The sequence below is a fragment of the Sinohyriopsis cumingii genome, chromosome 5 (genome assembly GCF_028554795.1).
Source record: "Sinohyriopsis cumingii isolate HCF-2022 chromosome 5, ASM2855479v2, whole genome shotgun sequence".
Taxonomy (NCBI): Eukaryota; Metazoa; Mollusca; class Bivalvia; order Unionida; family Unionidae; genus Sinohyriopsis; species Sinohyriopsis cumingii.
In genome coordinates, this window is record NC_142965.1 from 10,035,182 (window position 1) to 10,063,158 (window position 27,977).

A 27,977-nucleotide genomic window follows, 5' to 3' on the forward strand; every position below is an offset into this window, starting at 1 on the left:
ACATTTTGACGGATTTTAATAATTTGTTATGAAACGTTGTAAATGTTATGGTCGTCTTCAAAAGATTACAAACCATTGTACTGGCACTATTTTCAGAAGATTTATGCATTTTTGTCTTTTACTATTAAATCTCCATCATGGCGTAAAAAAAAGATGATGAGGGATGTACATATATATACTCACCATTCCTCTAGTATTTTCTTTTTCGTATTTAATGGAATGAAATCAAATACGAGCATGCCCATTCCAGTTAATGTTACCTACCGTATAAATGATTCGTTATAAAGGTTATGTTTGGTTTTGCCATTTTAATGGACTTACGGAAACTCGTCAGAAATGACCGAATATGTGACTCATAAGACGAATCGAGCTGCAAACTACACAGACTCAGATCTGCCGTCGCATAATGCGCCGGAGTAATTTGTAGAATAAACAACATATAACATGATCTTCTTGCGCATTATGCTACGGCAGATCAGGATCTTTGTTGTTGCAGTTAGACTCGACTTAAAAGCGAGTTTATGTTAGTTTAAAGTAATTATGTTCGAAATATTTAGCCTTTTAAAAGAAACGGAATCATACGATTTGCTCTCTAATGTAAAAACAGTGCTAAAATGAACAAGAAATACCATCATGCAAAAGCCTTTTAACGGTATTTCTTATCGAACACAGGAATATCACGAACAGTAGTGTTTGAAAAAGGAATATTTGCAATAATCAGTCTACGGTAAGAGTGGAATTCCCTCTTTAAATATTTGAATATAGCATAATTTTGACATAGTTTGATATTAAAAGTCAAAACAGCATGGGTTTTGTTGTGTGGCTTGTTTGGAGGTTTTGTGCGAATATACATGTGTCAGAAATCACACAGCCTGTTATTTCCTATCTTTACTTTATTCTTGTTTTAGTATGTCATCGGTTTCTTTTTATTGCATTTACTATTTTTAAATTTAAAAATATGGAATATTACAGTTTTGTAACAACAAAAAAAGTAAGGTGTAGACGTAATGTAGAGGCGTCTGAATGCAGTCTAGAGTCTTCCCATTAGGCATGTCTAGTTTGTTTGCTCATCAAAACATCAACTTATTTTGTCACTTAGTCAATATAATCATGTAGGTAGGCTGGTTTTAATTAAATTTACGCAGCGCGAAAGACAATTTCTGTACGTCGCTTACCAAAGTTCGTACCTTTATTTGTTATCGATTTCAGTTGTCAAGAGTCATTATAAAAAGAATAGATTTGTAAAAGTGTCTGTTGGATGCTACTTTTGTTTCTTTTTTTTTTTGGGGTCCTAACAAAGATCTTGTACGGCTTATCAAAACGCAAACATTTTTTGAGATTCCAATATGCCGAGACTCACTCGATTTTTAAAGTTCACTATCCCTGATATCAGAAGGGTCTCTACAGTATTTCAGCTTTGGCTTGACCCTGTCATCGGAAGGTCTGAAGTATGTGTTTCCGTGGGCAAACTTTGTACTATCATAATCAAACATATTCTTTAAGAGTATATTTAGTGCCGACTCGTCATAACGGTGACAATTTGCGTGCTTCCTACCGGTAAAATCCCACTGGCACTGCCATTTCGCGCCATCTGGGGCTAGACATGCTTTTTCCAGGGCACACGCCGTGAAGAGCTTCATAATATTCTCGTGAACTTCTGGAGTATTGTGAATCATCATGGCGAAGATTTCTAGATGAGGGTGATACGTTAGTTTAGCTTTGTCTGATTTGATGAATTTCAGCATGTCTGGATGGGTCACAGCAAAAGTGGAATAGCTAACGGATTGTGCGATAACAGCCACGCCCCTCTCGTGCGAATCGTGCACCAATGGAGCCAGTTCCGCAGATATCAACTGGAAGGTTGGGTTAATCCAGAATATATGTCCAAACTCAGCTAACGCCGTCTGCACAAAAAAGAATGTAGAAATGATAGAGTTGATAATCAATTCGTTCGTCATCAGCCTGTCGCTAATCTAATTTTTGCTTCTCATTAATAAAGATATCAGCAGCGAAATTTAGTTATGCCAGTTTAAAAAGAGAAATTGTTTCCAAATAACTGTATTATGTCATTAAAAGATCGCCTATCCTAAGAATCGAAACTTGTCAATCATAGACAGATCCCCACAAAAAGTTGTACTTTTTCTAGTTTGACCTTACAAAGGAGGAACAGACCCACGATGTAACTGATACTGTGCGGGTCGACATGACTACTCTCGTGCCCGAAGTGGTGATAGAAACGGTACTAGCAGCTGTCTCGCTTTGCGCTCAGCATTAAAAGGTTATTGTTAGGACTGGTTGGCATAGTGTTAGTGGTAGTAGGACTGGTCGGCCTAGTGTCAGGATAATGTGACTAGGAGGGACATGATACTCCGTGTCTGCGGCAAGATACCCCAGTACTAGATATCACTATAAACTGCCACGCTGCAGACATGGTAGATATATGTCTGAAACATTGTTAAAGCTACGTTAAACACACACACACACACACACACACACACACACACGCACGCACGCACGCACACACTGTTCTGTTTTTTTTTCACAACACTGGAACAACACATCTAAAATTTTACTTATACTTGCAGTCTGAAAAAAGGCCAACATTTTATTCCAAAATGTTATTTGGGTTTGCCACTTTACGGTACAGAAATACAAGTAGCTTATTTAGTGCCGAGATAACTGGAGTAAAGTTCCATGCCCAAGGACACACCACAAGAGCTGGCCAGGCTGCACCATTGGTAGGATTCGAACCCACTATTTCGGTCGTGAGTCTGGCACGCTAACCTGTGAGCCACCGCGGCTTCTCATAATGTGTTTAACCTTATGGCAAACCGGATAGGCATTTATTCGACAAACTATATAGCTCATGAAGCTGATATAAAATGTTATTTTATAAATCCACATAGAGTCTATGAGAGATACTGTAATGTATGTAAGATATATTATAAAGTGTGTGAGATGTCTTATAAAGTCTGCAAGATAACTTTAAGTCAATACGATATCTTATAAAGTCTGCAAGATAACTTGAAGTCAATACGATATCTTATAAAGTCTGCAAGATAACTTGAAGTCAATACGATATCTTATAAAGTCTGCAAGATAACTCTAAGTCAATACGATATCTTAAAAAGTCGGCAAGATAACTTTAAGTCAATACAATATATTATAAAGTATGTAAGCTATATTATGAAATCGGTAAGATATCAGTAAGGAGAAATTGTCAAAGACTCATGCTGCCATCTTAGCGGATTTTGATTTATCAACGAACACACTTTGGCAGGTAGGAGGAGCAGCAGATTCGTGCGCTATTTAAATTGAGTCATACAGAGAACACGTAACTCTTGAAAGGATTCTTCTGGGATGTGCAAGAAGTGGTGATTGTGCTGTTTAATATTAGTTCAAAAAGATTCATGGCTGGAAAAATAGTAAAGCGTGTATAAAATGTCTTAGAGCACTTGCCTTCTACTCACAGAATAGACTATACAAGTCCTGTATTCGTAATATGAAAATGGGTTTTATTGTGCACGAGGTTGGTAAAGGGAGATAAATACATTTCTCCTTCTTTTTGACACCCTTATCATATGGGACAAAGGTCAAGTCAAATTTTCCTTGAAGCAAAAGAATTATCAGGCACTTTTCTTCCTGCAATCTATGACCATCACCCTTCAGAAGCTCCAGTGGAATGACCACCACTAATCTGTTGTTCATGCTATGTTGTTTATACAGACAAGTAGCAAACTAACCAATCAGAAAGTTACTTACCACTTGTCATACAATAGAACAACCGAGCATGAACAATAATCAGGGTAGCTTCATCGCTCAGAGTGAAAAAAACTCGAACAGGTAATCATGGTTCAAGGTTGCATAAATGGTTAAATATGTGTAAAATGAGAATAGCACAATAATTGCAACTGATAACTTTATTTCACTCATCAATGAACATTAATTACATAAAATAATAAAATACTTACTTCTGCCTAACTAAAACATGAATATATAAAATTATAAAATATATGCTCCTGCTACACATGTTTAACAACTTTTGCAAAGTTTCTTTCTTGCGCTAAAAGAACCATAATGAGGATTGTTCTTCGGGATTGTGGAACTTTATTTTAATTCTTTTATGACTTTCGTATTTGCTCAATAAAATCCTCAAAGAGAATATATTTTTAAAAGCAAAACATCTGATGGATAAAACATCTGATCTATAAAACAGCTGATCGCTATAACATCTGATCGATAAAACATCTGATCGCTATAACATCTGATCGATAAAACATCTGATCGATAAAACATCTGATCGCTATAACATCTGATCGATAAAACATCTGATCGCTATAACATCTGATCGATAAAACATCTGATCGATAAAACATCTGATCGCTATAACATCTGATCGATATAACATCTGATCGATCAGTCCACTGCGAAGATGAATGAGTATCTCGAGTTAGGAGGGGCCCCGAGTGGCCGAGTGGTCTAAAGCGCTCTCTGTCACGGATCACTGCCATCTCCCCTCTGTCTGCGTGGGTTCGAGTCTCGGGCTCGGCCAGTGTGGATATACGAGAAAACTTGCCGGTAGCTTCTCGTGGGTCGGTGGTTCTGTCCGGGGTTTTCCCGGGTTCTTCCTCCACCATTAATACTGACCGCCATATATAGCCTATCTTGTGCTGAAAAATGGCGTTAAACCCTATAACAACAACAAAAACATCTCTAGTCATGTGAAACAGATGAAAAGTACATTCTTTACAAGATCATGTGTCTGATCTCTAAAACCTTAAACTGATTCTAACAGCTGCACACTTGCGTTAAGACTATGCACTGTTTCAAATATGTCTAGTGGTAGTTGCACATATTTACTCCCCACATATGACAATTTTATTTTGCCATCTTTTCACATTCCAGGATGTTTCTCATTACGTCTACAGAACATTTTCCTTTTATCCTTTTTTCTGATGGCCAATAAAATCTACCGCACCCTCACCACTATTTTCTAAACTGAAATATAGGATATGTACTTGAGATTGATCAATGTCTTCTAATGAATATTTTTTTAATATACCTAAGGTATCACATGACTAACAATTACAAGCCACACTCCCTTCATGTGTGACTAAAGCTAATTGACATTTAGATGAAAATAGCCTATATAAATACATTACATGGATAATAAGTCGGGATGATCACATTTTTTCAACACGTTAACCAATCCATCAATCAGTTAATAAGGTGGGATAAGTCTTTCAAAACTTACATATTCTTCGCTTGACAAAATTTAAAAAGGGCGCAAATCTGCAGCTCCTCCCACATTCGTGACGCAGGCGTGCTCAATGATACGTCACGATCCACTAAGATGGCCGTCTGATCCGTCTACAATTCCTTCCTTATATATATCTAAGACATCTAAATAGGTTTGTGCCAAGTCCCATTACTATTTTTCCCATAAACTAGATACAATATTAACAACGTGATATCCGTTCATAATTTTGTAGTTTATAAAACTGTTAATAATAGAAAAATGTCTGATAAACTTTATGCGATATCATACAAGGAATCTTAATTAAGGTTATTTTAATAACGTTTGTGGGATGTCATATACATTTTATGAGATATTTAAATTAACTCGGCGTATATGATATCTTATTTTTGTAAGTTTGATCATAACATGTATAAGATCGCTTATACACATTATGAGATACATTTTATAAACTATGTAAAATATCTGTTATAAAATATAAAATATATCAACTATAAAGCTTATTGTTTATAAGATATTTAATGAAGTTTATAACCGAATCAATTCCGATATCTCATAACTTCATAGGATATCTAATAAATTGTATAGGATACCGTATATACTCACTTACAAACCGAGAAATACGAACTTCATAGAAAGACCTGCCATCGAATAATGCGCCGGTAGATCTGGGTCTGTGAAATTTGTTTGGAGTAATCAGCAGAACAGACAACATGGAGCCTGATCGGCAGTTGCATTATGCTACGAAAGATCAAGATCTATGTTCTTTGCAATTTAAATCGTCTTGTTGGTGAATATATAAGGTATCTAATAAATGTGTGTGTGTGTGTGGTTTGGATTTTTAACGTAATTTCAACAATGTTTCAGTCATATCGCTACAATGTCTGCAGTGTGACAGTTTAGCACTGGGGCATCATGCCGCAGACATCTAGCATGATGTCCCACCCAGTCACAGTATCCTGACACCAGGCCGACCAGTCCTAACACTAACCTCTTAATGCTGAGCGCCAAGCGAGGCAACTGTTAGTACCATTTCTAATAAATGATAAGGGATATCTAATTAACTGTATACGATATCTAAAAGATTGTATAATTTATCGTCCATAAATATTATTAAAGATATTTTAAATAAGATCTCATAAATAAAAGTTGGTATACAAAGTATGTGTGATAGTTTAGGTGATATCTACTTTTGGAATATTTTTTACTGCAATACAACCCACTGGATAGTTGGGTTGATGTTGGTTGTGGTGATGGTAGTGTCAGTATTAGCAATCAGTTTCTACAATACCATTCACTGGACGATTTCTGATTCGCTACTTGCTAAAAGATAAGTCGTATTCATTGGACGATTTCAGATTTGCTACTTGCTAAAAGATAAGTCGTATTCATTGGACGATTTCAGATTCGCTACTTGCTAAAAGATAAGTCGTATTCACTGGACGATTTCAAATTCGCTACTTGCTAAAAGATAAGTCGTAAACTCAGCTAGCCCGCTATTGTTAAAACATAACTGGGTTGCTCACAATGAAATTATAAGAGATCACATGCAAACGATTTTACAGACAACCTTTAAAAACAAAATGAATCCGATTTCGGAATTAAGTATAAACAGTCCAGTTTCTTTGACTTTTATTTCCTCGAAACAAGTGATAGATTTTTACGCATATATTGTACGTAATTAAATTACCGTTTGTGAATAAATATATATGTGTTCACTAAAAAAACACATATGTCGAGAAATCATGTATGATGTCAGAAGTTGCATAAGTATGCAATAAATTTGTTTCCACATTCTTGTCATATGCAAAAGTAATTTTAGACACAAAGAAACTATTTTCACATCGTCTGTTGATATTTTTTTCCATGAAGGCACTCCTATCTTAAACATAACCCTGTCATCAAAAGTACCCATATCTCAAACGTAACCCTGTCATCAAAGGTACTCCTATTCCAAACAGAACCCTGTCATCAAAAGTACTCCTCTCTCAAACATAACCATGTCATTGAAAGTACTCCTATCCCAAACACAAGCCTCTTGTGAAAGCGAGCCAGATCTTTTATATTAAAAAACAACACTAGAGACTGAATTTAAATCAATATTCCCAACTTCGTTCTTGAATAAGGATTGTTGAAATTTTACAAAATATTCAAAAATAATCCAAATGTATATTACCATATCCTGTGCTTTGCTCACATGAGTTGATGCCTCATGTTTCCTATCGTGTTAAATCGTATCCAAGGTAGATTTAATATCTAATCGTATAATCCATTAGCTTTGCGGTGAATTTTACTGCCTTACTTACTTGAATGACTAATGGCCTCCAGTGATAGTCATTGTAGTTCGATATATAATTAGGAAACAAATCCTTCATGAACAGGCGGACACGTACACCACAAATGGCTATGAGCTACAATTAAAAAAAATGATATTTTAGAACTCCAAAACGTGCAATTTTCAATACTTTTAGAGAAACCATCTGAATCAAGCAAGATAAGTCTCAATTTTGAAATGAAGTAATGGAGAAAAGAAAAAGGTCTCCTCATCGATGTCATAAAGAAAGAATAAAAATACAATTTCCCTTTCTTTCCTGTATCCTTGAAAACATCATATGAGATGAACAACTACGATAATTAACATAATTTAGATTTCTTTACGCTTGTTTCAGTTAAAAAATGTATATTTATCAATGTATACACTAATTTGCCACAGAGAACGTGTAAACAACAAAAATCACTCTTGTTTGCCCGTAGATTGAGGTCGTTTTCTGCATCGTTCATGCCCTTCAGTAGTCCGATAAATCAACCCCACAAATCTGTGTTGATATTGATGTACGATGTTGTGGGTCTGATGTCACCTGTTCATTACAATGTGCAATTTCGCTGCATGCAAATCATTCTGGAACAAACCCGAGTACACTTTAGACGCATACCGGTCAATGATAACAGCCATATCAAGCGCGAAATTCAAAATGGCCACAGGACAGATGGTTGTGCTAGTCCAGGTGGATTTACAAGTCACCTAGTACTAATATTAGTACCCTTACTCCTACCTCGTGGACAAGGTACTAACATGAGCATATACGTGTTAATGGAGCAAGCCGGGTGTGATTCACATCCGGCGCTCGTTAAGCCTAATATCAACAATTTGAACATATTCCTTGCATATAATCCAATAAACTGAGTGGTCCTATTATTTAATACCGGAAGAATCGAAAATCATTGTAGAAATAGTTGTAAAATCTCGTTTACCTTTTTATCCAATATTTGCGTTTTGATCGTCCTCCATATTAGTTCAAATAATGATTACTTCCGTTCTCAGCCTCGTTTGTTTGTGTTCCATATAAGGACATTGAGGCCTTATTTGGAAACGTAAACAAATCGTAGTAAAAATTTGGCGCGGTTTGAGTGAGAAATTCTGCGCACTGAAAGTAAATATGGTTTATCGGCAACTTTGAAATTCCACCAAGAAGTCATTATTCGCCACTTGTTTGATAATAACATACAATAGAATATCCAAATATGGTCTGGCAAGAGTTACGTAGAAAAGGGGTCACGGCGAGAGTCTCGCGTTATCTGTCATGGTGGACACGGTGAGGTTAGTGTAACCATGCCAACATATTTTATCTTGTAAGGGCTTAATAAATTCAATATAAGCCAAACTTCTTTCACAACATGATTTTACTTATGTAGTAGATTTCTACACTGTTTGTTTTTCTGACTTTAGTGATGATAGTTTTTGCTCCATTACATGATATGGGATCAGTTCGTAGCCTCAACCACAAAAAAATAAAGTTGAGGCTACGACATCGTAGCTACAAGTCACCAAGCATATAATTTGTTTAGGAAATGTAATCTACATGTCACCAAAAGAACCCTTTGGCTGACGGTAGCTGCACAGCCACGAGAAATACCGGTAAGTGTATAACATGTACACCAATGTGTGCAGCAAAATTTGCATGCAGATAATTGCAGCTTTTAATGAATATGTGATATCAGCCCCTCACCCGAAAATCAATATCATCATGGGTGAAGGGCCGATTTATCGGCTTAGCCCGACAGTGACGGGAATGCATTATACGTTAAGAAATAAAAATCAAAGCCTGACATTTAAATATTGCATTTTGTTTCTCTTTTATGCCGACGTTGCCCTTGAGAGGAACCTGCTCATGATTAAATAAAATAGCAAAGACAAGTTTAATATCACTTATGCGATAAATTCTAGTTTTGACACTGACAGCTTCGTTTCTTGACAATGCAGTCCAAATGATTATATATATGGGAGAACTTAAACATGTAACTATAATTGCAGTATTATCATCAGAAACAAAATAAAGAAACATTATATATATACTAAAAATTGGCATGTTAATAGAAACGCCTGATCTTTTGGACAGTTTCAATATTTGTAGGCTGAAATCTTGGAAATATTGCTTTGATATAATCTAGTAATATGAAAATTTCATACCTGCTTTTTTTGAAACTTATTTAGGTCAAGGTCGTACACGTATACCTTCCTTCCCGGAAGATAGTTTTGTATAGATGAAATCAGTTGCATCACCGCATCCATAGTGCTCTGCCTGACTGCAGTAATAATGGGTGGCAATTCATGGTCATCGTCATCTACTCCCGTCTTTCGGTTTGTGAGAATATGTTGTTGCTCCAGTTGTAACGGATTCAGTCTATTTGCTATTTTTTTTACGGCTTCGTTGAACTCCCTCTTTTCGCTGTCCTCATGTTGGAAAGTCCCGTCATCCGCATTGTCACTGTTTTTGAGGTCACCCTGTGCTTTCTGATCAACAGCATTGATGCTTTCGTCTGCAATTTTATTTTCAGCATTATCGACTGCTTTGTCAAAAGCCACATCAACTGCTTCTTTAAAAGCCTCTGCAATTTGTTCTTCAATTTCCTTCTCGACTTCCTTCGAATCCTTCTCCTCATTTGGAGGTTTTAACTCATCCACTGCCTGGTCGTCATTTGCCAGCATTTTTATTTCATCTTTAGGTGGTACATCTTTTCCGTCATCACCTTGACCATCATCACCATTTCCATCGTCTGGGAGCCACGTGTCATCCATTGCAACTTGGTCTTCTTTTTTCTGTTCTATCTTCTGCTTGTCTACTTCTTTCTTTTTGTTAAACTCGTCAAAAATTTGTCTGGCCTGGTCTCGCAATTTTTGTTCTGCTTCCGCTTTGTTATCGCCAATCACTTCCTTCCAAGTATCTCCTGGAAGATCTTCTTGTGGCTTCGATGAAGACCGTGAACTTACCTGAAAATTATTTTAGAGGCACTGAGTGACATAAAAAGAAGGATTGTATTTTCTTAAAAATAATTCCAAATGCTTATACTTTTTGCTAACGTATATATTTCGCACTTGACAGTTTTAGACCATGTTATATATTAAATATTAAAGGTGTCCTATCTCTAGATAAGAACCTTTATGGACCACTTATATGAAATAAATTTGAAGTTTTAAAATCATTATAGGAAAACAATTTGGGACCACTTTAAGTTTTAAAATTTAATTATAAAAGTGTAGTATCCAGAATACAAGAGCAGTTCTGAACTACTACCTCGCATATTTTACGAGATCATTTCTGGACCAAACAGTTTTAATACAAGTATCCTCGATTTCATATACCATAGTGTTGTTTCATTGCTGGACCACTCATACTTATTAGGTACTAATAATACATTCTAGTACTGGACTATATCAGGGTCTCTTGAATGTGTATTGACTTAAGCGGAAACCTAGATATAATGCATACAAGAGAAAGTCAATATGCACAACCTCATATGTTTTACCTCTGTTCCATGCTTATGTAAACTCCAGCAGAAAGAATTATTTAGTATGATTAAGAAGTGCAACGCAAGACCCGTTAATGATATTTATTTAATATAATTCGCATAGTTAACTTCTATGCAAACAAAATTAAACACTGTCTTTATTTAGTATTGCAAAACAGCGTCTTACATTATATTTAAATCAAGTGAACGAAACGGAATCAAGTGTACGAAAGTGTACGAAACAAAATCAAGTGTACGAAACGGATACATTTTATGGCTAGTATACTTGAAGCGTCACACAGAATCTAGTGTATGCAAAAAAAATCTAAAAGGCATGTAAACAAATTAATCGTGTGGCTAACATTCTGGAGGCGTGACACAATTTCTAGTGAAAACAAGAAACGGAGAACAAAATTTAATCTCAGAGAGTAGAAAAATATCTAGGAAATGTGGCTTTTTCTTTCAGTGTTAAGAGGTGCAGTTTCCGATATATGCTACACACAGGGGTAGCAAAGAGTTATATACTACAGATAGCAATTTGCAAAACGAACGTTATGCCAAATTTTAACGGTTCAAATGTTTTTCAGACTCGTTTTTTAATATATTTAACAATTAGTAGTTATTCATGAAAGTCTCTTTAAGTTAGAAAATTTCATTATATATTTATCTAACAATGAATAGTTAAATACATCATGAAATTTTCTAACTAAAAATAAATCTAAATAGTGACAATACATGTTAATTTATCTTTACATTTTTTTGTCTATCTAATCATTTAGTAGTGAAATATATCTTCAAAAATTGCTCATTACATAAATCAACAATGAAGACTCCAGTACTTGATTTATCAAATACCAAAGAAAAGTCTGAATAAAAGTCATAGATTTCATTGATACAATTGCAGACATATTACACTGGACAACAAATTTTTACAAAAGTCATGTTACTGAAATAAAATTAGTCAATTCTTATCAATTTTTATGTGCTGAACACGAATATGACAGTCAAATTGCAAAATTGGCTCTAGTTTTTTTGTAATCTGCAAGAAATTAATGTTTACATAACGAAATGCATTCCAATAGTAAAAGGTCAACTGTAATAGCCTACCTATAAAAAATCAAGTCATTGACTACATCTTAGATTTCTTCGCCTGTCTCTTGTACAGCTGTTCGGGAGCATCTCTGAGGAGTGTCCAGCAGTAGTCAGCCAGCATTGTAGTGGACCATTTTCCCTGGTATCTTTGTTCCATTGTTGCGATATCTTGATGAAAACGTTCACCGTGTTCATCACTAACAATACCACAGTTGCTAGGAAAGAAATCCAAATGGGAATGAAGGAAGTGAATCTTTAGAGACATATTGCAGCCAAGTTTCTTATACTTCATCAACATGTCTTCTACTAGTTCCTTATAGTTTTCTGCCCTAACATTTCCGAGGAAGTTTGTAGAAACTAGGCGAAAAGCATTCCATGCTTGTTTCGCGTCACCTTCCAGCAAGTTGTTGAACCGGTCATCTTTGAAAAGCTCTCGAATCTGAGGACCCACAAAAACTCCCTCTTTAATCTTTGCTTCGCTGAGTCGAGGGAATTTTTCATGCAGGTATCGGAATGCTGGCAAAGTCCGGTCAATGGCTTTCACGAAGTTCTTCATCAAACCTAGTTTGATGTGAAGGGGTGGTAGCAAGATTTTCTGAGCCTCAACCAGAGCTGGGTGTTGGATATTCTTCTCTCCAATGGCTACATTCTGCCTGTGAGTCCATTCCTTCCTCATGTAGTGCATTTCCCTTGCTCGGCTATCCCACTCGCATAAGAAACACATGTATTTTGTATATCCTTGCTGCAGTCCCATTAAAAGGGCAACTACCTTCAAATCACCACAGAGGTGCCAGCTGTACTTGTTATACTCAATGGAATTCAGTAGCTGCCTTAAGTTATCGTATGTCTCTTTCATGTGGACAGCATACGCTACTGGAATAGATGGAAGAATGTTTCCATTGTGCAAAAGCACAGCCTTGAGACTCAGTTTCGAAGAGTCCACAAATAGTCTCCATTCTTGTGGGTCATGAGTGATTTTTAAAGCATTCATGAGGCCCTCAATATCGGAACAGAATATCAGATTACTTTCCTTTCTGAAGAAAGGCTCCAATTGCTGGTGGCGCTTTCGATATGCAGTAATTGTGACATCTTCTTCTAGAAGATTCCATTGTTGGAGTCTTGATCCTAGCAATTCTGCCTTGTTCTTTGATAAGTCCAAATCACGAATCAGGTCATTTAGTTCTTCCTGTGTTATTCTGTGTGGGGTTGATGATGCACCACAGTGAAAATCTGGATCACTGCATGCTGATGGACCAGGAGAAGAACAGGTCGACTCACCTTTGTCTTCGTCAGATGAATCAAGAGAATATTCTGCTGGAGGTTCTGGAATAGGAAGTCCCTCACCATGTGGAACTGGTCTCAATGCAGACGGAATGTTTGGGTAGACTATTCTCGACTTCTTTCGCTTCGTTATTCCGCCGGAAAGAGGAGGAACCAAGCAGAAGTAACAGTCATTTAGGTGGTTGCTTGGCTCTCTCCACACCATTGGGACTGCAAACGGCATTGATGACCTTTTGCAATTCAACCACTGTGAAAGCTGTGTTGTACATGTAGCACAGCATATATGCGGAGCCCAAGGCTTGTCTTGGTCACCAACCTTGCATCCGAAGTAAAGATGATATGCCTTCTTCACTTGAGAATTGATACTTTTCTTCTGGTTGGCAAATGTCACTTCCCCACAAATATAGCAAAAATTGTCCGCGGTATTAACACACTTTCGAGGCATTACTGTTCTTTATTGTACGTAAATGGATAAAATAATAAGTTTTATGTAACAGTAGCTTGAACTGTCTCGCACAACGTCTAAAATATTTTAAATGCTGAACCTATCTGATTGGGCTTTATATAGTACACTGCTTACGTCAGCTTCAGCAGCCGCCTGGCATTAGTATAATAGGCCTACACATGTATAGTACACTGCTGACGTCAACTTACTTCAGCAGCCGCATGGCATTAGTATTGCATTGCATCAGAAAATGATGCAATCAACTGTGGATGATGTGAGCATGATGGTATTATGCAATGTTACATCATTATTCCGGATGTTGCTGCAGTCCTACTGGAGAAATTTACACAGTGAAACATAGAAAATGAGGTATATGAATATCTTCAAAACGAGAGCCAATACAAATTTTTCACGGTTATATTCGTGTTCGGCACACCAAAATACTACAGATTAGGGCCTTTTCAAGTCAGTAATGATTTCACTGTTGACCAGTGTTACCAGTGATGTGAAATTAGGGATTTAGCGCCATTTTTGGAACAGGATAGGCTATACATGGCTATACATGACAACCAGTATATTTGGTGAAGGAATAACTCGGGAAGATCCACCGACCCATGGTCGGAGCGAATGTCAAGCTCTCGCACATAGCCACATTGGATGGGCCAAGACTCGAACCCACGCGGAGAGAGATATGTTGTTAGTGATGCGTAAAGATGAGCGCTTTAGATCACTCGGCCACTTCGTGTTACACCCATTATTCTCAAATTAATGATACCTAGATTTAGTGTAGCACAGACAGGATAAATAGTGCACGTTCTGGAGGATACTCATTAGCTTACACGTAAAAAGTGGTTCCAGCCATGCGCGGGCTGGATGTTCTTCTCTTACAGGCTTTCGGAGGGCGGAGAAAAAAATGGTTTCTTCTTTTACTTGTAAGTTGTAATTAATATCTTAACCTCACCATACAAAAAAGTGAAACCCACTGAATTAACATTAATTATAGCATGCACAATATAGAAACATAAAAGCTATACAAACGGGGACAGGGAACCTAAGCGTCGTAGGAAGTTTCGAGCGTAGACACCACAGGGCTCTGTCGCATGGCTACGCGAAATGGACAGACCTTTGGAGTAGCTCAAGAAAACTGATGCGCAGCACATGGACACACCAAGAAACAGACAAAGGGAGACAAAAACGTACTACTAATCAAATAATATTGTTCCCTTATCATAACAGCAGACACACAAACGCAGCCAAACAGACATACATGGGGAAACTAAGTTTCCCACTACAATTGTTTTACTTTTTGTTTTATTGCTTGGCCTTTTTTTTTCTTTAGACTAATTTTGCCATGACACAAGAAAATAATAAATGCATTAAACAGGCCCGATAAAAAATAAAATTCAATGGAATGGCCAATAATTGACGGCTTCATTTAAACGGAGAAGAAAGATACGCATAACGGAACTCAGAATGATAACAAGAAACTATCCTGGGGTGAGGCCGAAAAAGAGAACGGAGATTTGAATTCACGCGAGCAATGACACCTAGTCTACGGGTCAGATTGCGTGACTGTGTGCGTGCAAGGACAGCTCAAACCAGCACGAAGCGCATGCATATGAGGAGCAGTCTCTCACACAAATGGCGAATAGAAAGAAAAAAAACGTCATTGGGATGGATGGAACTGATGTCGTATTCAACTATCTGGAGCTAAACGGCATCGGGGATCCTCTCCCAACGGTAAATATCATGAAGTATTCGATAGACAGTAGCTCCAGAAATCCCACGAAAAACAAGTCCCACATTTGGACGCCCGTTGAAGGCTCTAAAAATCGCTCGAGAAGACACACAAGACTCACGTATAAAGAGTACCATGATAACGACTTAGTCCTTGAAACTTATCGGCAAAAAAGTCACAAAGTATAGAAAAGAAGCTGAACAAACTCATGTCGAGTTTGATAGAGAAAAAGAGCGGTTATTTGATAGATGGTGCTTAGCCAATAAAAGTGAACGAGATTATGTAAGTCTCAAACAAACTGTAATACTTGAAGGTTTCAAAAACTGTGTCCATAGTGACATTAAGTCTTATCTTGACGAGCATCAGATTGAAACCTTGGAAAATGCTGCTCGAGCTGCTGATGAGTATTTTTAACTCATAAAGTTCCTTTTGTAAACAAGACTTATAATCAATAGTCTTCTGGCAGAAACGTATTTCAGCCTAATACAAGCCCTTCTAAAACTCAGATTGGCACAACTTCTAAAAATCAAGCTTTTGATAAGCTTGATCAAAGATCCTTGTTTCTTCCTACGTGTACCTATTGCAAGAAAAAAGAACACGTTATTTCTGATTGCTACAAATTGAAAAATAGGCATCAGATTCAAGACAGACCTATTCCAAATGCTCTTATTTCTAAGAGGTCAAGGTCACGGCCATGTATTGAAAGCAGTACATTTGTTGGGTCTAATAAACCCCAGTATGATTTTATTGTGGAGAATTATGAACCATGCATATCGAAGGGTTCTATATCACTCTTGGGTGATTCGGCCAGTCCTATCTCTATTAAAACTTTAAGGGACACAGGAGCTTCTCAGAGTCTTTTATTGTCAGGTACTTTGCCTTTTTCTGAGAAGTCTTCTTCTAATGAGAGTGTTCTTATTCAAGGAGTAGAATGCGGCTTTGTTAATGTTCCTCGCCATTGTGTAAATTTGTCATCCGACTTAGTCTCAGGACCCGTGGCAGTTGGCACAGCGTTTATTTTACCCGTTAAGGGTATCCATTTATAACCCTGACTTTGTCAAGACAGAAATACATTTATAGTTATTTTATACAGCGTGTTTAGAAACAGAAACAAATTCATGCTGCAAAAACAAAATTATTACTGGATCAAAAAGTCGATCCAATTGAAAAAGAATTCCCTGATTTATTCCCAGCTTGTGCAGTTACCAGAGCTATGGCAAAGAGAGCTCTTGAGTATGATGTTGATAAGGGCAGCATTCCTTTAGCTGACACTTGTATTGGTCAGGCTTTTGATGAGGTCACTTTCACTCCTTGTTTGGATCAGTTAGAAGGTATTGACCACAGTGATCCTCTTTTAACGACTCATTCTCTTTATTCTAATTAAGGTGATAAACGACAATCACTTGTCGAACAGGAACAATATCCTGAGATCTCCTGTTTGTTTCAAAAGGGCCATTAGTGAAACTGAAGCTACTGAAGTTCTTGTCTGTTATTTAATTCTTATGAGAAAATGGAGACCTACCGAGGTACCTGCTGATGACAAATGGTCAGCGAACTATCAAATTGTAGTTCCAAAACCTTACAGACAGGGAGTACTTAGTCTGGCCCATGAAACTCCATTGGCTGGTCATTTAGGGATCAATAAAACTTATCACAAGATCTTAACTCACTTCTTTTGAACAAATATCAAAAGTGATGTTAGTAAATACCGTAGATCTTGTCATATCTGTTAAATAGTAGGAAAACCAAATCAGAAAATTCTCAAGGCTCATCTGCAACATATTCCTGCCTTTTACGAACCATTCAGGAGAATTATGGTAGATTGTGTTGGTCACCTTACCTAAGACCAATTCAGGTAACCAATACCTGTTGACCATTATGTGTGCGTCAACAAGGTTTCCAGAGGATATTCCCTTGATGAATATAAAATCTAAAACAATAGTAAAGGTTTTGATAAATTTTGTTTTTTATCTTCTCAATTTTGCCTTCCCGAATCTGTCCAATCGGGTCAAGGGTCAAATTTCAGGTCTGGAACTCTGCAGCCTATTTGGCATTCAACAATTCAAGTCAAAAGTTAAATTACGGTCTGACATAACTATAATGGAGCGAACGTTTGAGTTTGGTAATAATGGAGTTCGGTCTCTCTTGCTCATTCTTCAAAATTTTCTTCAGATTAGATATTTACGACCCATACAAAGTTAAGAAGAAAATGAATGAGTTAAATTATAATAGTAATGCTCCTGGGATCTAAATAAATTATAACAGTACCAGTATATTGAAAGAAATAGCCAGATTAAACGTGTAGTCAATTTAGTTGTACCTGTCCCACTCAGTGAAGATTTAAGTGAAGGATTATCATCAGATTCTACTGACATTGGAGTGACAAATCTTCGGAATTCAGAAATTACGAATGATATGGACCAGAAACGTTCACATTCGCAAGAGCAAGAAAGAAATATGAACTTAAACAGTTATTATTTGAATATGAGCACTTATTTCCAGTTGTTCCTACAAGAACAAACATGACGTTGTAATTGTAAATTCTAAACCTGTGAAACAACACCTTTACAGGATTAACCCTCTCAAACAGGAATACTTGAAAAAAGAAATTTAATATTTGCTGGATAATGATTTTATAGAGCCCAGAAAAAGTGACTGGAGTTTACCATGCATACTTGTTCCAAAACCAGATAAAACTTTCCGTATGTGTACTGATTATAGGAAGGTGAATAGTGTGAGAAAAACAGATTCATTCCCATTACCAAGAATCGATGACTGTATTGATTATGTCGGGAATATCAAGTATGTCACCAAATTTGACCTTCTGAAAGGATTTTGGCAAATTCCACTAACGGGAAGAGCAAAGGAAATGTCGGCATTCGTGACTCCAGATGGACTTCACCAATATAAAGTAATGCCGTTTGGGATGAAAGGGTCCCAAGTACATTTCAACGTCTCATGAATATGATTAACTCTGGTCTAGACAATTGTGATGCTTACATCGATGATGTCATCATCTACCATGACACCATGAAAGAATATTTAGCAACAATTCGGAAATTCTTTGACAGACTCACAGATACATGTTTGAAAATTAATTTATTTAAAAGTGAATTCTGCCGTGCTAGTGTAACCTTTCTAGGACATATCGTGGGACATGGACAAGTTTTACCTATAGATGCTAAGGTCAAGGCTATCTCTGAAATTTCCCTTTGCTATAAATAAAAAGCAACTGATGCGATTTTTAGGTATCGCCGGATACTATCGAAAATTTTGTTCCAATTTTTCTATAATTGCTGAACTCCTGACAAATTTATTGAGTAAGAAAAACAAGTTCCTTTGGACTGAAAAATGTCAGGAGGCTTTTGACAAGTTGAAAGCCATACTTAAAAGCGCGCCGTTTCTCACAGCTCCAAATTTCAGCCATTCATTAAAACTGTCTATTGATACAAGTGTTGTTGGGGTTGGAGCAATTTTGATTCAAGAAAATGAAAATGGCATTGATCACCCAGTGTGCTAATTTTCTCAGAAATTAACTAAGCACCAAAGAAATTATTCAACAATCGAGAAGGAATGCTTGGCTTTGATATTGGCTTTGATACTGGAATTACAACATTTTTAAGTTTACCTTAGTTCAGCTCCTTCTTCGATTATTGTGTTTAGTGACCACAACCCCCTAATTTCATCGGCAAGATGAAAAATAAAATCAAAGATTACTAAGGTGAGTTTGTTGTTACAGGAATATAATCTTGACATCAGGCACATCAATGGAAAAGATAATTAAATAGCAGAGGCACTTTCCCGTGTATAATAATGTATTATTTCATCTACACTGTGTGGAATTTATATCAGTTCTTTTAAACCTCATGTATAATTAGTGTGTGCTAAAAAGAAAGCTTTATAGTATAAATCTTTATTTTCTTTATTGGGGAAGTGTTATGTATATTTGATTTAATTGTATATGATTTCAGATATATTTATTTAAATTTAATTTTTTGTTTGTCAGTTGTAAAAAAAATTCATTACTTACTATTGTGATGTAAATTTATTCACTGGAGATGATACTTTTTCCAGAAAATAGTTTGTCCTTGACTGTTCGTTTTAGCAAACACCAGGTGTTGACCTGGATCTTAACCTTGATTCAAAATTTAGTAACAGCCACGTCAACAAGTTCTATTTTATTAATTTTTTATTGTTTGAGTTATAAGAGTGAGATCGAGGCTGTATTGAATACGTGACCCTAGGCTTGTAAATAGTTTCTGTGAAGTAAACAACTTTTATTCTCCGAGTTATAATGATTGGGTCTTATAAAGAACATACAGGAGCTACGTGATATTTTATATGTAAACATGACCACGTGACCCTTATCCGGGACGTAAAATTTAAGTTATAAACCATCGTATTAGAGAAGTAAACACAGATGGGCTATTACACAGGAAAGTGACTGTTGTGCCGTTTGGAGTTATTTCAAATTATTTGGATTCAAAATCATTAATTCTTTTTTTATTAAAAAATACGTGTGCTCATGTGAGATTCTTGAACAAAGACAGCTCTTATAAAAAGTTATTGAGATTTCCAAAACTGCAGTGATATTTCTTGTTTCTACAATGAACTGTAGACTTCAACATTATAGGTTACAGCATATGTCATCGTCTTCCATCTTGGATTCTTCGTCGGAACTCGAACTTGAAATCATTAGAACATTTTATTATTATGACTTCTAAAATTTTATTCGTGGATTATTCTTGGATTATTTTTGGATTTGATTCTTAAAACCGTAAGTTCAAATTTTTTAATTTTTACAGAATTTTTCCATGGAAATAAATTATTACATTATTCAAAGCTTGTTGTTTTCACTCTTTCTTGTGCTACTGTTTATTCGAGACTAAACACTTAACATAAGAATTTACAAACATTACGTGATTTCTATACAATATTTTCAGATTACAAACATTACGTGACTTCTATATACTATTTTCAGATTCTATGTACAACAACTTTGGAAAATTATTTATTGTCGATATCACGTGAATATTTGACTTTTGATGTAACTGACACGGAGGTTGCGAGATTTGTGCAGTCATGTGACTCGGAATGCAAATGACGAGATTCGGATCAAATTTAATCAACGATGTACTTTCGTCTCGTCTGTAAGCGTATTAAAGACATAACGAATGCTCTAATTGCAATTTCTGAGAATATAAATCATACTCATATCGATTTCATGCATGTATATCTCTATGAAAAGTTGTTAAAGTTTGCGAGGCCGGCTAGTAAGTGGCCACCCCATGCCGACACCAAATGGTGTTGGCGAATTCCAACTTTTCGATAGGCAGTGGACCGTACACCCGAACATAAAATGTCCAAATATCAAAAATGGGGTGACAATGGTCATAGGAAACTCGAAGTATTCTAAAGTATCCATGTAGATAATAATCATGTCCCACCAAAGGATGGAGATGACTAAACAGAATCCATCTGGCTTCTTCCAGGCAAGTGGAATCTTTATTCTCCCATTCGTGGATTTTTACACCACAACTGAAACACTGTACTTGGGTCTCTTCGTCCGAGTAGACAAATCCGGCTTTGGCTAACGATTTTGTTCTGGGCATTCCATCCAGATCTTTAGGTCACTGTCTGAACGACTTCAAACAAATAAAACCCATGCAAATCAACAGGAAGCTTGTATTCTTCTTTGATTTGTACATCTCGATGAGCTAGTGGTATCCAAGGTGGATTAAGTGCTCATGAATAAGATCCATAGGAAGGTACACTCACAGCATCTCTTTTACCAGTCAAGCAGAAAGGCCGTGGTATATCGATTTTGCTAGTAGATTGGTAAGACACACGAGAGGGATCGCTTTAGATGGTTGTAGAGAACCGGCAAGGTCGTGCTGCATAGAGTACGGCTCACTCTGGTCACAATGCATAGAATTGCACATGAGTTTATCGTCGAACTTGGAGCCCTTCACATGCTTGGTAGAGTTCGTCAGTATCGGCAAAAATGCACTGGTCTCAAATTTAAACTAGGAGGTTTTAGTGGGTCGCTCACTCAGTTGCTGCGTGGAATCATTCATTAGAATTTTCAGCTGGCGTTTATATTTACGTTGAAGTGTTCCTCTTGGAACTTCCAAATTTTTTATCCTGGAGCTCGGCGTATCCGTACGGTAAAGTTTTGTGGACTGGAAGTCGCACTCACGTCTAGTAGAGAATATGAACCACTTTATCTAAAAGTCTAATACAGATTTTTGGTGCTTTGTAAATGTTTTATTTTATGTGAACCTAACGTCTATACGCGAAAGTCTTGATCTAGTCTTAAATGTAAAGCTTCTTTCAAGACATCGAAGATCACTTCTTGACTTGATCAATGAATTTCTACCAGTTGGTCTCGGTATAGATATCCATAATTTTTGGGGCCAAAATGGTCCCCTTAAATGTGTTGATGATAGGAATGAGGGTTATGGATGTACATACATCAGTCTGTGTCAATGTAAAGGATTTGAGGCATTGGCTGTCGCGTACGTTGTAATTGATGACAGTTCGAAACTCGTCGTAACTCACAAAGATCATATTTTTAAGGACTATTTCCACTTGTTTCAGGAATTTGCGCTTGTCATCCACTAGTTAAAGGTAGCGACTTAGATTTACCAAGTATTCCGTCTTTGGCAATATCGGACGTTTGTGCCAACATTCTCCACAAACTATTAAACGTGACTTTAGCGAACAATCGTCTTCCTTTGTTCTTTTCCACGTGTTCCACAGTGATGCCTTTGTTGTGTCCGAAATCTGACACAAAGATGGATAGCCACTGGCGTCTTGTTTTAATCTGAAAAATTAATGAAATAACCCCCAAAGTCCATTTACTGTAGTTGTTGTTCTTTTGGTATTTTTCGGTGGTAGGAAAGCGCCAATTTCGTCTACCTTTAGGAGTTGATACCCAAAATCCAGGGCAAGAAACAATTTTACACTCACCAACGTCCCTGTTTTTCATCCTTGTGACAGCAAGGTTCGTCTTGATTGCATGTTTCAACACACATGCATCATATAGGAACATCCGTTTTACTTGGCAATGATGTGGAAAGTCAGGATGATAGAAGTGGGTTGGAGGTAAGATTGTGCATCTGATCAATCCTTCTAACTGACGAATGTATTCTACGTCGATGTGTTCCATTACCATTTCATGGTGACTGGTAGGAAATCTAGCATACAACCAACGATACGAAGAACACACATCGATTTATTTGATTTCTTCTCCTTGAGATTAATCTATGTCGTAAAGCAAGCGTGTTGCATTGTTCGTCCTCCAAATAAACTGTAGCGTCGATTCAAAGGTAACATATCTACCACTCGTAACTTTCGGCAATGCGTTTAAATTCTGGATCGGTTTTGAAACGTCGATCGGACTCGGACTCTTACATTTTTATCGCTTGCTATCCTTGTCTTTCTAACCCTAGGGGTCGTTTGTATGTTTTATTGTACAACGTTCCCATGGTGAATTCTAAGAAAGGACTTTTTATGTTTTATTGGGGTAAACGTGTTGGCATCTGTGAAATAAGCATCCCTTCAATTCGTACACGATCTAAATCTCAGTCATGCACATAAAGACTTCGAATTTCCTTTTCTCCACCGTTTCTTGCGTGATAAGATTGAAGAGATATGCTGTGTAGTTTGTTCTCAGGCATGAACTACTCTCGGTACACTAATCCACAGTCGACATTTTCCATAGTAACGGGGTAAAATGTCCAACCGGATCGGCAATATTTCAACATTTATTCTTGAAAGTCAAACGGGTTTGAAGAGTGAGTTTGGTATCATGTGTAGAAAGTTTCTCGTTGTTCTGTGTGCATACCGTCATGGTTGTAATACCAAATAAAGCGGACTCCTTTTAAGAAGGTACAATCCGCCAATCAACCTCACCACCAACACACCAACCAGCTCCCCCACAAAGTGGGCGCTCGTCTAGGGATCAAAACATTTTATTCGAGTAAAGGGTCTGAGCACTTTGTGGGGGGAGCTGTTTGGTGAGTTGGTGGTGGGGATGATTGACGGATTGTACATTCTTATAAGGTGTCCGCTTTATTTGGTTATCGTTATCTAGAGGGTGATCGCCCTCGGTGTTGTTGCCCGGATCGAGTAAATATTAATATAAAGTGTGAAACTTATAGATGGAATAAATAGAGATCTGATCAGATATGTAGAACAGAATGACACGAGCACCCAATAATGAAATACAACAATTTAATCAATTACGTAAACAACTGTGATAATGCGTTACATTAGGAAGATACACTTTTCTTTTGAAATAAATCATTCACCGAATTTCAAACACAAATATACTTATATAAATAGCCGATCTGTTTTAAAAGATAGAATCGAGTGAACAATCGAAGTCATGGCTTTGTACAACTTCATAACCTGCATATTTTCGGTTCACTCCAACTTTACTCTGGTTGTTCTTGTTGGTCCTTTCGCTTTTTCTTCTCCAAACTCACTATTGTCTCTCCTCGTTCGACACTCAAACTTTGTGTGGGTAGATGAATACGTAAGTACGTAGATACGTAGATACTTAGATAAGTAGTTACGTGGATACGTCAGTTGAACTATTTTCCCTTTCAAATTAAACAGAGAAGCAACCTAAATCTTCTGTCAGATATCCTACTGGGAATAGATCATTACTCCCATCTCGTTATGTCAGATATCGTTCTATCGGAACTCAAACAGATACCCAAGGCTATCTGGTCAAATCAAACATGGCAAGCCATAAACAAACTTAGTTTCATAAGATCAATGTACTTCCTAACGGCTATTTCATCACTGACTCACATTAACATCACACGAGACATAACAGTTCCGTTCTCGTCTCCATTGCACAAATGAATGAATTAAATTCATAACATGCTTAACTACATTATTTTCAGCGAATACACACATTCAAGTCTTTAGCATACATGAAATCTCACTTCATGGCTTAACAACGTTAACTTAAGTCAATACGCACTCAAGTCTTTATCATACGTGAAATCATCTAAGATCGGGGAATTCACACGGATTCTCGTAAGTCATATTAACTTAAGTAATGCATGAAATTCTTCCTATAACAATCAAGACAACAAATTCCAACAATTCGTCAAACTTATATAAAGGAGATCATTGTACGAATTCAGATAGATGAACTCAAACACAGTTATACTCATATCAAGAAATTTGATTTACGGATTTAAACAAATAATATTCATGCAAATATAAGCAAATAAATTCAAGCAAATCATTATATTGGCGTCAACGAATTACATGAGATTGACGCAAATACTTTGTGCTTTCAAGCTTTGCTCGCTTTTACCGCCAGAATGGTGTCCGTTGACTTTCCAGACATCCGGCCCCTCAGATAAATGTTTTACGAGAGAATGTCTTCTAATCTGAATCTCGGAGTCTCCTATATGTTATTTCTCTTGCAGGAAAACGTAGAATGACTAAAGTTTTCAATGAGGAATATTCAAAACAAGAAATTTTGTGTAGGAAACACGCCCCTTATTTAGAGTGACGAATCATGACTAAATATATATACCGCCTTTTATAACAAGTCGCCAAAAAATGGTCAGCCTGACTTCTAGATTTCCAAATAACTGATCCTGAACAATTTCAGTTCTGACATGTTCAATACAAAGATCGAAGTCAACCCTTTTCTTCCAGTCTGTCTGTCAAGAGAAAAGACTTTGGGCTCCAAAGTAAACGAAGGACAGGAGAAAAAAGAGATAAAGTTTAAAATGCATGTTATCATTGTTAGGAAAAAAAAAGGCATTGGTCTTCAAAGTGAAATAAGAAAAAGAGAACAAGCAGGAGATTTTGGAGGAGGCGAGTTCTTCAAAACAGATGAAGAACCCATAACCGTCAAGAATTTCAAAAAAGGCAAGACAAACTAGAAAGCAGTGAAGAAGAACCCATGCCAGTGAAGAAATTCAACAAAGAGAAAGGCTGAAAGAAAGAACAATAAAATGGACTTTTGTGATGTATTATGACATTTTTGTATTAATTCTAATTCAAAAGATTGTACACCAAAAAAACATAAGTGTCTCTCTGTTTTGATTCTTTTATATAAAAAACAACATTTGGATAAGATACGCACACCATTAAATCAAGGGAAAGGGATTTAAGTTTTACTCTTTTGGCAATCCTTGAGTAATACCTTTTTTCTAAGATACATAGGTAGTCCTGAAAAGGACAGTTGTTGTTTTATTAAATTAAAAAAAAAACCTTATGGACTTGACATCATCAGCTCTAAATGTACCAATCACTTTCCACAGCCATTTCCTCTTCCTCCTGTTCCTTTTGCTCTTGCTGCTTTGGTAGTAATAGTATTACCTGCTGGCGCTGGCATATCAGTCGAGGTTACCATAGATTTAATGATGCAAGGTTTCTCACGTGAAGATATCTTTCTCTTGGGTTTAGATAAAGAAGTAGCAAACACTTCCTTTTTGTTTTCACTTCTGTGCTTCACAATTCTTCCTCTTCTCTTCTTCTTTTCGTTTTCTTCTTTCCTGCTCTTGGTTTTGCTAAATAAATAGTTATTTTGCTTCTGTTTTTGCAAAAACTTATCCATTTCTTCCTTCTGTCTCTTTCTGTAATCATCCACCCATGATAACGATGGAAAATGTTGCACTATCCTCTTATGCAAACATTCTGGCGGAGACGACATAAATTCATCCAAGGCAAAATTGAAGCCATCATATTCTAGAAGAATACGCGTTACAGATTCATTTATAGTCGAATCCATCGTACTATCAATCCGAGTATACGAGGAAACCGCAACTGGCGCATCCCAATACGTTGTCTTCCTTGTTTAGTTATAGGCATTGTACTCAAGCTGTGCCTCAGTGACACATCGTAGGAACGCTGGTGTTCCTATATACTAACACTGACGTCACGCATTTTCTCTTTTCTGATTGGCTTGATACCCCACTCTCGAACTGAATATTTTAAAAGTATAGTACAACCATACGATTTCGCAATCTCTCTCCTTACCCAACACCCCACCCCACTCAACATAATGGCTGAAAATGACAGTACTGCATAGTGACACATTAAACTAACACTCAGTGCAAAAAGCAAGATGCATTGACCTTATAACAGCTTGCTAGTGACGTACATTAAATGATGACGGTATTCATCAATTGCTCGCTTAAAATGATGTATTCTTCAATATTGATATTTTTCAAATAATACAACTCAATATATGAAGCTTACTTTCTGAAAATCAATCTTGCTTACTCACGTTTCATTTGTATCTTCGAAACTGTCTCTTGAAGTCTGACTGATACATCAGTGTACGCATAACAGAACCCGGTCTCTCTCTCTCTTTATACCAGTTGTATCAATCTTACGAAATATCCACCAGTATTTATATGTCTAAATTTCCATTTTTATATCTTACTACTTTGCAACTTAGCTCAGCAGTTAAAGGGTCGGACACGTTATCAAGGATGGCGGGTTCGATACCCGTCTGGGCTGCCTCTGTGTATCTTTTGGAAAGACACCTGACTCCCATTTGACTGATATGATATAGCTAATACAATAATATGTCGAAAGTGACGTTAAAACCAAACAAATAACATCCATCCTGAACTCGATGGCTAGTTATGGCTTCTAAGCTAACGATTTATGAAACCTTATGACAGAAAGAAAAATGTGACAGAGACAGACAGACAGACAGACAAGCAGATATATAGATAATACTACAACATACTTCTTACCTCTCGCATTTTGTCCCATGCTGAATATATGACATAAGCGATCACAGCTAGTACAGTATATTTTATCACCTTTTTTGCAGTTAACTTTCTCATCTGGGTTACAGGTACCATGCCAATTTGATGTCCTTTCTCAATACTATCTGCATAATCTCTGTATTTCTTCCTCTGCATTATTCGTACCCTGATAATTAAATTTAAATCCAAGAGGACGGTTTTCGTGTGTACTAAATTGTTTGCTTCTCCTTTTAAATCGGTCTGGCTAAACGTGGCAATGAAAAGGGGCGACAGCAAGTAAATAAGTACAAAAAAGGGTATGGAATTAAAACAAAACTAATTCTTCTACTGGATATGAAAACTCTGTTTAATAATATTCTTATATTTGTAATATGGAAATAAGGGCAAATCATTGATCTGCAGAAACGATAATTGAACAATTTCATAGGAGTTGTTTTTTTTCTTCTTTCTTTCTTCATGACAATCTTAATAATAATAATTTAGTTTGTTCTCCCCCTTTTGAGCAACCTCTTAAATCGATACGCATAAATGTTCGGACTGGTATGTATTATCGGTTCTGTTACGTCGGAGCGACAGCTGTTTTACTTGCCATAGAAAAACATGATTTTCATTAAC

At 36.7% G+C, this 27,977-nt stretch overlaps 1 protein-coding gene across 1 annotated transcript; it reads right to left on the minus strand.

Annotated features, from left to right (window-relative positions):
- LOC149798617 (uncharacterized) lies at nucleotides 1–27,619 on the minus strand. Its single transcript, XM_089957440.1, has 4 exons — nucleotides 27,348–27,619; nucleotides 9,726–10,526; nucleotides 7,564–7,668; nucleotides 1–1,904 (listed from the first exon to the last, which is right to left on the minus strand). The coding sequence occupies exons 1-4, from the start codon at nucleotides 27,516–27,518 to the stop codon at nucleotides 1,368–1,370; spliced, it is 1,614 nt and encodes a 537-aa protein (XP_089813566.1). The 5' UTR covers nucleotides 27,519–27,619; the 3' UTR covers nucleotides 1–1,367.
- Between the last annotated feature and the right edge of the window lie 358 nt (nucleotides 27,620–27,977).

Excerpts from the sequence above, each read along its gene's own strand:
- LOC149798617 (XM_089957440.1), bottom strand. The coding sequence starts at position 27,518 with ATGCAGAGGAAGAAATACAGAGATTATGCAGATAGTATTGAGAAAGGA. Across the intron at positions 7,669-9,725 it reads ATAAGTTTCAAAAAAAGCAG|CTCATAGCCATTTGTGGTGT; the intron begins GTATGAAATTTT and ends TTTTAATTGTAG. Across the intron at positions 1,905-7,563 it reads GGAGGCCATTAGTCATTCAA|ACGGCGTTAGCTGAGTTTGG; the intron begins GTAAGTAAGGCA and ends TTTTTTGTGCAG.